Raw genomic sequence first — 12,688 nt, 5'->3', positions numbered from 1 at the left:
GCCCTGAGAGGCATGGTCAAGCATACCTGTAGCCAGATTCTAGCATGAGTGGCTTACACTGTCCCCTACAGGGAAATGCCCAGAGATCTACAAAGTTGACTCCAACTAACAATCTAAGCAATAGTCGAAAGGCTGCCTTAAATGCCCTTCTCTGATAATGAGATTGATGACTGCCTTATATGCCAGCCTAGTTCCTTAATCCAGTAGCTGATGGAAGCAGAAGCAGATCCCCTCAGCTAAACACTGAGCTGAACTCTGGAATCCAGTTGCACAGAGGGAGGAGTGATGAGCAAAGGGGTCAAGACCAGGCTGGAGAAACCCACAAAAACAGCTGACCTGAACAAGGGGTGGCTGATGGACTCCAGACTGCTAGTTGGGAAACCAGCATAGGACTGTTCCAGACCCCCTGAATGAGGAGGTCCGTTTGGAGGTCTGGACAATCTATGGGGCCACTGGTAGTGGATCAGTATTTACTGCTAGTACACAAATGAACTTTGGGAGCCCTCTCCACATAGAGGGATACTCTCTCATCCTAGACACACTTGGGGGAGGGTCTAGGCCCTGCTCCAAATGATATGACAGATTTTGAAAACCCCCATGGAAGGCCTCACCCTCCCTGGGGAGCAGAAAGGGGTTGGGATAGGGCTTTGGTGGGAGGCAGGGAAGGAGGAGAGGGAGAGGGAACTGAGATTGACATGTAAAAGAAACTTGTTTCTAATTTAAATAAAAAAGAGAAAAATTCATTGTTAGATAATTACAATTATGTATACAGTGTATTTTCATCATGTCATTCTCCATTATCTTTTCAATTCTTCCCAAACCTCCCCACACATCTCCAAACTTTGCCTCTTCTTTACATAGGCTACTGAGTCCAATGTGTGCTGTACTTATGTTCAGGGGGGTAGGGCTTCCTGTTGGCACATGGACAAAATTCTGGGGTCACGGACCCAGAAAACGGACTGTCCCTCCATCAGTACCCTACAACTGTCAACGTTCCTCAGCCTCATAAACCGTTCCCTAATGCATATTAGAATATTGACTGGCTTGATCCTGTATAGGTCATGTGTAGGCAACCACAGTCACAGTGAGTTCATGCATGCAAAGCCTCTTATGTGTTCAGAAGTTACTATTTTACAATGGTCCTCCCAAACCTCTAGCTTTTGCAGTCGCTCCACCCCATCTTCTGCAATGTTCCATAAGCCATGTTAAGAGAGGCCATGATATTTAGGGAGGATTACTCCGTTGTTACTTATCCTGAACTCTAACCAGCAATGAGTGTCTGTGTTAACTGCCATTTGCTACAAAACAAAGCTTCTCTAAAAAGGTTGAGAGAATCACTAATCTTTGGATATAGAGACAAGCAATTAGAAGGCAGTAAGCTTTCTATTAAAAACCAAAAGCAAAAGGAAAACAACAACCTAATAAAATAGGTTCTTGACTAGTGTCTGTGACATCTTCAGCCACAGGTTCTTGGTCAGATTTAGAGTACCAGGCACGAGTTCTAAAACATATAGGACGCCGTGCGTTCAATCAGAAAGCCATTGGCTACTCCCATAACATTCGCATAACCAAGGCACCGATGGGTGATCTGGCGAGGTTGGTCATTGTTGTACCTCTCAGTGTTCATCGCTGGGTAAATTGGTTAAATATTTTTCTTACTGGGCTGTCCATATAGCACCATCTGGAATTATGAATAACACTAGACTCTAGGGGGGATTTCTCAGACAATTCCTAGCTTCACTGATCATGCTTTGTGATTCAAGTGTGTTGTGTCTTTAGCTACAGTGTCTTACTAACTAATTCTTGTGGTTAACTAAGAGCAATGGCAATAATCTATTTTATTGTGGGGATCTATGAGATTTCTTTGACTGACAATACATAGGGTGAGATCCTGAGCCTGGCAATGAACTTTCTGTTTGATAATCATCAGTTCCCTAAACAGAGAGGCTCCATAAAATCTCTTATTTTGTATGTACATGTAGAAGCTTCTAAAATCGCAAGTTTCCATATGGCTTTTTCAAGCATCCTTAGCATTAGTTACCCTGCTCTACCCCACCTTCTCTCTGTACTCCCAAACCCCTCCCTACTTAACCCTTTCCTCCACCGCATCTTCTCCTTCTCTTCATGCTTCCTGTGCTCTGCTATCCTCCTTCCCTTCAGCACCCTCACAATGGCCACTTTCTAGTTGCCTGATTTCTAAAGGCACTCGAAGATTTAAAGTTAAGATCTGCAAAAGAAAGAGCACAGAGATTGTCTTTCTGGGTGAGTGTGTCCTCACTGAGTATGAATTTTCCCCCAGTTCCATTTTTTTACTTGCAAATTTCAAAAATTTATTTTTCTTTGCAACAAATAAAATTCCCTTGCACATATGCCCCACACTGTCATGATCCAGTCATTAGTTTCTGTACGTCTGCAGTATTTCTATTTCTTAGCTATTGTGAATAGAGCAGCAGTGAGTGGACACTCTAGTCCAGAGTCCTTCCAGTCTCTATGCTCAGGAGTGATATAGCTGGGTCACATGGTAGATTTATTTATAGTTGTGTGAGGAATAATTCACACTGACTTTCATAATGGTTCCAGCAGGTGATACTCCCCTAACAATGAATGAAGGTTTCCCTTTCCCCACATCCCTGTCAGAATTTCTTTTCATTTGATCTCTTGACCATAGTCTTCTGGCCATGTGTGATGGATCTCAAAGTAGTTTCCATTTGAACAGTAGATGGCAAGCTCTTTCTCTGCCCAAGTCAGTTCTCAATTGCACATAATGAGTGCATTATTTAATGTCAGGATTATTTCTGACATATTTCTTCATGTCTTTCAGAAGGTGCCAAGAAACGTAGCTTGTTTGGGAGGGGACAGAGATGAGCCATGTGTTTACCTAGGTGTCTGCTTTCATCTCCTAATTCACAGCCACAGTCCTTTAGTCCAAAGTCATGTAAGGACTCTGACAATGAAATGTAACACTGTGTCCTTGCCCAGGACTTAATGATGATTTATGTATGCCCCAGACCTTAATGAACTCAGCTTGTCATCTACTGGGGTCCCTTTTAGAAGCTTCTCATTCATTTTAAAAGCACCCCACAGGTGGTGCAGGTATCTAGAGTGAAGAGACTGGGCTTTCTAATTTTCTGTCTCTTGTTGGTACTTTTTTCTCTGAGCAATCAAATGACAGTAACTTGGTGCCGAAAGGGCATATTAGAGATACAGGGGACCAAATATGGCCAAATGGCGGCTTTGTTGACCCCCAGCGGGCACTAGATGATCTCCAGGCTTCAAAGTAAGCCTGAGACTAGAGAATTCTAGCATTCCCCAATGTTCCCACATCCTGCCACAAATGCAGGCATTCAGGGTGGTATGCACAAAGAATGTTCCACATCCTGGTCCAAGTATTTATGGGGAACCTGTAGAACAAAGCCTGGTTCAATTGGAAATCTCAGGGTAGTATACTGGAGAAACTCATGTTCTATGGGAGAATAAAGGTTGTCACCTGAGAAAATGAGACTTATGTGTCCACTGATTCAGAGACAACTTGACAAACAGTCACATTAAAAGTTTTTGGCAACTGAAAGTACTTGTCATACTTCATGGAACATGAAAAAAAAAAACAAAATATGTCAAATCAAATGACTTGTGTATTTACAAAAAAAAGTTACAAAAAGAGAAAATTTTCCTATTTACATGTTCTTTTATGAATTATCTATTCCAATTTCATGGTTTATTTTTAAAAATATTGTAAGTAGCCAGGCATTACTGAAATATGCCTTTAACCCCAGCACTCTGGAGGCAGAGGCAGGTGGATCTCTGTGAGTTTGAGGCCAACCTTGTCTACAAAGAGAGTACCAGGATAGGCTCCAAAGCTATCCTGTCTCAAAATACAAAAAACAATCTTGCAAGTAAATTAAATAACCTATAAGTGTTTGCAATTGAAGATTACAGGGTTACCTCTGCAAACACATTCCAATCTTCTCAGGATTCTGCCTCCACCCCAAGGCTAGATCAACTTCAGACACATGTAAGAGCCCTTAGGCTCTTCTGAAGTCCAGACATGGGGTGGGGTATACTTTCACAGCACAGAGATTTCAGCAGAGGCCCCTGCACTTGGACACATCTTTTCCAAGTTAGATGTCTGTTATTCAAGCCATTGATGTATTTTCTTCCCTAGGTGCTGTTCTTGCTTTGGCTTTGTTGCTTCATGTTTGGACTCCTTACACTCCCCACTTCCCTGCAGCGTCAATCACTCCTCATACCCTTCCAAAGGGAAGAATTCAGGCCTTGGCTTTCCTGGAGCCACCATCCCCAGCCACCATCCTGCACAGCACAGGAGACTCCAGGTTTCTCAAGTCCCTCTCTAAGAGAGAGACCCGAACTCATCACCACATCCTTCTCCACACCTGCCACCTATGCGGTGCTCCCGCAGGGAGTGGCTTTCCCCGTGATGTGTCTGCATGTGGTACTGGGGGCTGACAAGAGTGGAAGGGTCGGCTGTGATTTCTCTAGAGAGACTGTTATTTCTGCTGTGATTTCTCTACAGAGATTGTGATTTCTGCTGGGATTTCTCCAGAGAGACTGTGATTTCTGCTGTGATTTCTCCAGGAGAGACTATGATTTCTGCTGTGATTTCTCTAGGAGAGACTGGGATTTCTGCTGTCATTTTTCTAGGAGAGACTGTGATTTCTGCTATGATTTTTCTAGGAGAGACTGTGATTTCTGCTGTGATTTCTCTAGGAGAGACTGGGATTTCTGCTGTGATTTCTCTAGGAGAGACTGGGATTTCTGCTGTGATTTCTCTAGGAGAGACTGGGATTTCTGCTGTGATTTCTCTAGGAGAGACTGGGATTTCTCTAGGAAACCCTTTCCTATCCTTAGTGAGGGCCTCAGCCTCAATGGTGAAGCTACAGCACCTGAGAAAGAACCTTCCTCACACAGTGTTTAGTGTTTTGTATTGTATACCTGTATTACTTTATACTTCCCTAAAGGCTGAAGAGACATCCCTAAAGGCTGAAGAGACACAAAGTAGACACAACCCTGAAAGGACAGGAAGATAGGAAGGGATAGAGAGATCTGGGAGGTAGAAGAGAGAGGAAGTATTTCCTCTGACTCAGAGTCAGTGGGTGGCTTTGTTTCCATCGTTTTTTTTTCTATTTGGAGACTGGGTCGCATTCAGTAGCCCAGGCAGTTATCCAACCTATACTACAAGGCTGAGGCTTGTGTCAGACTCATGTAACCCTCCTGCTTCAGCGTCCCATATGCCCGGATTTCATGTGTGAGCCATACCTCCAGACCACAGGGGAGACTCTGTGGACAGAACAGTTTGAATTTGGAGACACTCAGGAAATGACTGAGATGACCTTATGCTCAGAGAAAATAGGAGCAAGCTCCAGAAGGTCAGAAACTTCTCACTCCAGAGGTGTTGTCTTCTCTAGCTGGTCATTCCCAGAGCAGCCACAGGACTTGGGAGAGGACCCTGCTAGGCAGAGCCTGCTGCCAACTTTGAGAAGTCTGCAGCCCTTTCCCCTCACTGTCTGAAGAAAGAAGTTGCAAGTGTGAGGAGGATTCAGAACACAACACCATTGTGAGACGATGCTCTCTCCTCCTTTAAAATAACAAAAATAAGCACAGAGTCGTGAGACATAAATGAGCTCAGTGTATAACATCCTATGGAGTGCTTGACAAGGAATAGGTGCTATGTACATGTCAGCTGCTCCCCATTATTTTTAGAGAATCGAGATGTGTGCTTGTGATAAATCCCCAATGACTGCCAGGAACCCAGAGCATTAGAGACACCCAGTGTCCTGGCTGCGGGTTTACCTCCTTAGCTTGATGCCCAGATGGTACTGCATGCCTAGAAGGGAAGCCTATGGTCTTGACTCTGCTGTGCTGTGTGGACCTGGTGCTGACCCATGTGCAAGCCCCACAGTTTACTGTTTGAGCCTGTTGCTTCTTGTTATTTTCCTTCTCCTTGCTTCATCTGAGTCATTTTGAGTTGAAATATTAAAATCATCTCTATGTCTTCAAGTCCACACTTGATGTGCCTCCTGGCCCTTTCCTCTGAGTTTCTTCACATTCTCAGGACACAGGGTTCTCCCTCAGTAATTTTTCTAGATATTGCCATGACCTTCATCCCTTGCCACTCCCTTCTTCTGCATGTTCCTGGAAGCTCCATGAAGCTCCTTGATCACTTCTGATATAGAAGATGCATATATTAAATGTTTAACACATGACAGTGCAATTGACTTTCAGGAAGCAGAGTTAGTTGTTTTAGTCTCTTGATCTCCTGTGTCCACGTTCCTTCCCTTACCAGTAGCTACTGTCCTCAGGCTCCAAACTTCTCCCAAAGATCAATCTCAATGCTGAAATCATTGTGTTGGATATATTTTAAATGTTCATTCATGTCACTATTTTTATTTTCATTGAAATTCAGTCTATTATGATCTAAATATAAGTACGAACCTCACTTTACACTTTCATTTAGCAAATTTAGAACACAACATATAACAAAATTCTGGATTTTTGTAAACGTTTTTCAGATTATGATAAAATTACGTCATTTTGAATGTGTGTGTGTGCGTGTGTGTGTGTGTGTTTGTGTGTGTTTATGTATATATTCCTAATTGTAACCTGCTCAGTCTGTAGAGTGTTACTCATTTGTATATGTCAGGGCTGACCATTACCATTGAATTACCAAAAGCCCTGGCTTCCCTAGGGAAAGCTATTTCTCCTGCTCTCCACATTCCTTTAGTTGCCCGCAGTTCATTTTATAGGGTTGAAGCCTCCAGGACTTTCCCTTGACCACTTTTATTAAGTGTTTTCTTTGACAATTCCCTTTATCTATATGATGCATCCTGTCTAAGATCTCCCCTGTCTCTCTCTCTCTCTCTCTCTCTCTCTCTCTCTCTCTCTCTCTCTCTCTCTCTTTTTCTTTTGGTTTTTTGAGACAGGGTTTCACAGTATCACCATCCAATTATTCAAGACAACAGCACCTTCTCCAATGCTTCCCCATGCTCTGTACAGGATAATGTCTTCAATCCATAACACCATTGAGAAAGGATTGTCCTTCCCACACATGACTCATTTGAAATCTTACATTTATTGCTACGATTGTAAAGATTCTCCAATTAAAAAGTGCCCTACACAAGACCTGGACCAAAGCATTCTTCAAACTCAACGCCCCTTAAATATGTCTTCCACATCAGACAGGTGATATTTTGATCTGTGGATGAAAACCCCCACTTGACTTTTCCCCTGACTATTTCTCTTGCAATAGCCTAGTTCTTTTTATGTAACCTGAAATTTTTAGGTGGTATTACCTGTCACACTCATGCATCATTTCCTTTGTTCAATTGGTCCCATCAATACCTCCTTTCCCTTCCTCACTAGGAATAGTTCCTCCTCTGTTTCATGTCATGCAAATACAGATACAGGAATAGATACATAAGGCATACAAATATTATAGAAAACATGATATTTGTCTGTCTGAGTTCAACTATTTTGTTTAACTCGATAATATCCTGTCCCATTTATTTCCATGTAAGTGACAAAATTTAATTCTCGTTACAGATGAATGAAACTCCATTGGGTATATATGCCACATTTTCTTTGTCTAGTTCTGACGGGCATCTAAGCTGATCCTATAGCTTGGCTAGTGACTAATGCTATAATAATATGGATGTCCATGCCTTCTTTGGCATTCTATTATATACCCAAGTGATCTAGCTGGATTTCAGAGTAATCCTTTTGTTTTTGGTTTTATCATTTATTGTTTGTTTGTTTTTTAACTTGAGGGACCATTATACTAATGTCCACAGTTTCAGCACTGAAAATTTTCCACTAATTAGTGGTTATCTAGGCCATGTGGAAAAGTTATTTAAATGCAGTATCTGCTGTCCTGACATAACTTCACCAGAGTTTTGCCAATACTCACATTACCATGGGTAAAAGGAAATGCAGAGAGACAGGAGAGCTGCTCAGGGTTAGTCATGAGCAGATGCTGTCCCCAGGATCTGAAGTCACAACCGCATAATTCATAAACCCATCATTCCTCCCTTCCTCCCATAAAGCAACAAGGAGCCCTAAGAGCTGACAGTGACCTTTGATTCAGGAGAAGTGACACCCTAAACCTTTAACACAGAAGGAAATATGTGTTTAGCTATTTGGAATGAACAATGGACGTTAATCTAATGAAATGACACTTCCTAAGCCTCTTCAGTAAGGATCAGAAGGGAATAGGCTTCCTCTGGAACTCAAGGAAGATGACAGTCAACAGGAAAACCTGCTTGCAATGGGCATGTGGTCATGCATGGACCCTAGCCACTGGAGACCTCAGAAACAGGTGCAAACACAGTGGATTGCTTAAAATTGGAAAATAAAAGTTAAAGAACAAGGAAAGGACATAACAAAGAAATAGGAATGAGCAAAAAAGAGAAAGAATAAAAGGAGTGAGAAGAAGACAATGAAGAAGACAAAAAAGAGGAAGAGGGGTAAATGAAGGAGAAAGGGTATGAAGGAGGAAGAGAATATCTTTTTGAAGATCAAACTATAGTGCTACAATCTACATTATTTTTGGAAACACTTAGGGATAGGTCAACAATTGTCACATGTCATACTTAATCATTTGTTTCCTTGTTTTGTGCAAATATTTCATAGGCCTCTTTGGCTCTGTTTCATGTTCTCTCATGTTGTCTGGTACAATGCACATTGCTCTCATGACTTGCCTTTTTGTTTCCTGGGTGACACTAGGGTAGCTGCCCAAGAAATAAATAGAGGAGCCCTGAGGTCTCAACTCCAGAAAGTTCCCTGAGCTCCATCTTGTACCAAAGACCAACCCAAAAGAGCTGCCTCACCATGAAGTTGGTCATGGTCTTCATGCTGGCCTCCATCCCCATTTGCTGCTATGCCAGTGGTGAGTTCTGTGGAAGGGTGTGGGCTGCTTTTGGACCACATTGTTTCTGTTCTACAGGAAGAATTCATAGCACTTGAGTCAGAACAGGTCAACAGTGGTACAAAGTATCTAATACAATATCCCTAAAACTCAGTACTAGTCCAGATAATCAAAGAAGTATCACTGATGAGGGATAGAAGTATTGCTGATGACGGTTTGTCCCCAATGCTGGGGCTGCATGGGAAGTGTCATTACTATGCAGGAGGTCCCATGGTAGTCACAGGTCTCCTGATATCCATGGCAGGTCTTAGATTCAGATATGAAATTATTTTACAGGAAATGGGGAAGATATAAATGACCCTGGATGGCTTTCCTTAAAATTGCAGTTAGGAATCTCTTTACCTATGGAAGGAGTTACTTCTCAAACTGCATCATGTGGCATTGGACCACTTACTTCCTAGTCCTGCTGGTAGAGAGGACAGTTCCCATTCCTCAAGTCCATGTGAATTAATGACAGAAGTAAAGCTTGTCCCTAAGAATGCGGTCAGTACAAACATGTCACCCGTGCAATAGACTTTGTATGATTTGTATTGCTTGTGTTGTCTACTTCACTTATCTGAGAGGTTGGAGCAAAATAACAAGAAGGTGGAGTTCTCAGCTAAAATGATAGGGAAATCAGGGTTAGCCTTATGCTTAGGGTAAAGCTAGTTAATTTGAACCTACTTCCTGACCTCTTTCTCTTCCACTAGTTGACCAAATGACATCACTTAAGGTCCAAAAGTTTATGTTTTATGATACTTTATGAAGATGACAGAATTAATGGTGACAGAGGATAATATTTATGAACTATTATGAAATACTTCATAGGGTTTCACAAAACAGCACTGAGATACATCTTGGCTAGAAAAAGAAAAGACATGCCTGTTTGATTTGTCCCATCAGAACACAGCATCTCCTTTTTTTATTTCTTTGTTTTTGTTTTTGTTTTTGTTTTTCAAGGCAAGGTTTCTCTGTAAAGCTTTGTAGATCAGACTGGCCTCAAATTCACAGAGATCTGCCTACCTCGGCATCCCTTGTGCTGGGACTAAAGGCATGAGCAACCACCGCCCAGTTGGCCTCTTGTTTCTTGTGTGTCATTGCTGACAAGGGGAGTGTGCTGGTTGACTCCCTTGTTAGCTTGTTAGGGGCAAGTTTTTAAGACCTGAAGGAATCTTGCAGTCTACATCCATTTTCTGCATGAAGTCACTTCAAGTACTAGATTCTCTGTTTAAGATGCTTTGTGATGCAGATGCTAGAGTTCACAGAGCAAAGTGGACAATATTCTAGTCATAATAGGTACAGGATATTTGAATATACTCCATGATGTTCTCAAAATAGTAATGTGGTAGGCTTTAACCAATCAAAGATCCAAAATGCTTGCCATGCCCACCACTGTGGCCTGCCATCTATCCAGTGTCCTTGCAGTGAGGGTTGTGTCAGTGAGGGTTTGGCTTCTTTGTGCTAAGATGTCAGGGGCAGAGTTTGCAGTTTCTAAGTGCAATCTCACAGCCTGGATTTTCTGTCCCAGATTTGGTAGTGCTCCATCTCCTTAGCTGATCTGTGTCTCTACTTGTACTCAAGAGGATGAGGTAACCTCTAACGAGTTCTAACCTCCAGTGATGAATGTCATGTCGTTCCAGGTTCTGGCTGCAATGCAATGGACAATGCTATTGCACAGACAATTGATGGGAATGTGACTCTGGAAGAATATCACGAAGTGATTAAATCATACACAGCTCTTCCTTATGACAAAACTGCTGTGGAAAAGTTCAAGCAATGTTTTAATGACCAGTCTGCGGAGACTCTGGATAATGTTAATGTGATGGTGGTAATTATCAATTTTCCCTTTTTTGCATTATATAATTATATATATTTGTACTATGTAACTATACACGCACACACACATACATACACTAATGCAGAAAAACCAGGTTAGAAATTTATGACTAAAAAGGTCAAAGAAAAAACCTGTCTATGTACTATTTTTGAATTATATAATTTGATTTAGTGGTAACAATTGGTTCAAGAAAGCCATTGAAAGACAGTTGATATTCCATCTTATTCTGAGGATTTTAAAACAATAAAGGAAAAACACAAAAATGAAGGAGATCACCCAGAGATCACTCTCTCATCCACTACTTCCAAGTCAAAAGAACACAGGTGTGCATGCACACACATGCAGGCACACTCACATGAACACACACATAGGCAAGTCATGAGAAAGAGAAACCCCTCAAATCCTTTAGTAAGAGAAAAATACACTGATTCTCAGGAAACCCTGCTTTGTGTTAGTGATCAGGGACCCTTTTTGGGGCACGAATAAAGAAAATGTGGAGATAGAGGTTTAAGAACATCGTGACTAATGTTGTCTTTTTTTAAAAAAAAAAAGTAGGGCTTTGGGTTTGGCTCAGAGGTTTAGAGCACTGATTGCTCTTCCAGAGGTCCTGAGTTCAATTCCCATCACCCACATGGCTGCTGAAAACCATCTGTAATGAGATCTTATGCCCTCTTTTGTCCCACATAGATGCATGCAGGCAGAACTCTGTATACATAATAAATAAGTAAACCCTTTAATAAATATAATATAATGTACCATACATATAATATTCTCAAGTGTAAAAATGTAGTTCCAAGAATTTATCTAAAGTGTTCCTGATCACTTTTAAGCATTCTACGTGTGCCAAATCTTAGGAATATGCCCAGTTTTAAGTAAAACCACAGTAATACAACAGGCCTAAAAGTACAGGTGGGGGCTCTCTATTTGCTTCTAATAGATCTCATTTTGTAGAACATTGAGGAACTTTTGAAACTCACACTCTTTCTCTAAGCAAGGATTCAATTGTGCAAATATTGAGAGACTAATAGCAGAGCAGTTCAAATTACGGGTCATGAAATACCTTTGTCCAGAGTCACCGATAGCTTCATATGGACAAAAAATGAGTTCCTATGAAAGCAGCTCAGGAGGTTTGGATTTAGAGGGGAAAGGCAATCAAGAGGAGTCTTTGAAGAAAAATGCAAATTTTTTTTGGTTTTATTACTGCTGTTGTTTTCATGACTCCTTGTCTCTTAAATGAAAGAACTCATGTCCCTAATCATATTTTTCTCTGGGACTGTTCTAGAATTTAAGAGTAATTGAAAATATTGAAAAAAATTTAAAATACAAAAACGTTTTCTCTTCAATATTGGGCTCTCCAATCAAAGTTCAAAATTGAAGTCCCTTCCTCATTTATTTTTCAGCAAGCAATATACGACAGTGAAGAGTGTTCATCATATTAACCGTCCACGAGACCTTTGGGTCAGAAGCCAGCAGCTGATACCACAAATCATAACTTTTCCTTCTTGATTGTATCTTTCTGTCTATAAAGTGCAAGACAATTGTTGGAATCTCAAGGCATTTCTTTCTACTTCATTAAATCAATTGCAAATATCAATAATGCTTTTGTGCTCTTTTAAAACTGGGGGCTTAAGAGGTCTGCTACCCTCCACTCTAGGACAAACACCCACAGCTGCCTCCCACACAACTTAAAGGGAGATGAAGACAGCAAAGTGTCTCTAAGTCACCATGCATGAGTCCCCTCTCTGAAAAACAGCTCTGGCCTCTTTCTCACCACTGCCTCTACTCATCTTCCTAGGCACTACCCTGCTGGGGTCTGAGACTAGGACATGCTCCCAGCCCTGCTGCCACCAGGACTTTGTGTCTACAAGAACTAGGAAACAAAGATAGTTCCACATATGGCTCTCAATCAGAGCTCAGGTTCAGGGCAAGAGAGC

General features: G+C 41.5%; 1 protein-coding gene across 1 annotated transcript; it reads left to right on the top strand.

The window, feature by feature from the left end:
• The first annotated feature begins 8,841 nt into the window (after positions 1-8,841).
• LOC113834777 (secretoglobin family 2A member 2-like) lies at positions 8,842-12,193 on the top strand. Its single transcript, XM_027406823.2, has 3 exons — positions 8,842-8,899; positions 10,558-10,745; positions 12,155-12,193. Exons 1-3 carry the CDS (start codon positions 8,842-8,844, stop codon positions 12,191-12,193), a joined length of 285 nt encoding a protein of 94 aa, XP_027262624.1.
• The last annotated feature ends 495 nt before the right edge of the window (positions 12,194-12,688 follow it).

This window comes from Cricetulus griseus, chromosome 3, assembly GCF_003668045.3.
Source record: "Cricetulus griseus strain 17A/GY chromosome 3, alternate assembly CriGri-PICRH-1.0, whole genome shotgun sequence".
Taxonomy (NCBI): domain Eukaryota; kingdom Metazoa; phylum Chordata; class Mammalia; order Rodentia; family Cricetidae; genus Cricetulus; species Cricetulus griseus.
This window is presented reverse-complemented; position numbering and strand designations above follow the sequence as displayed.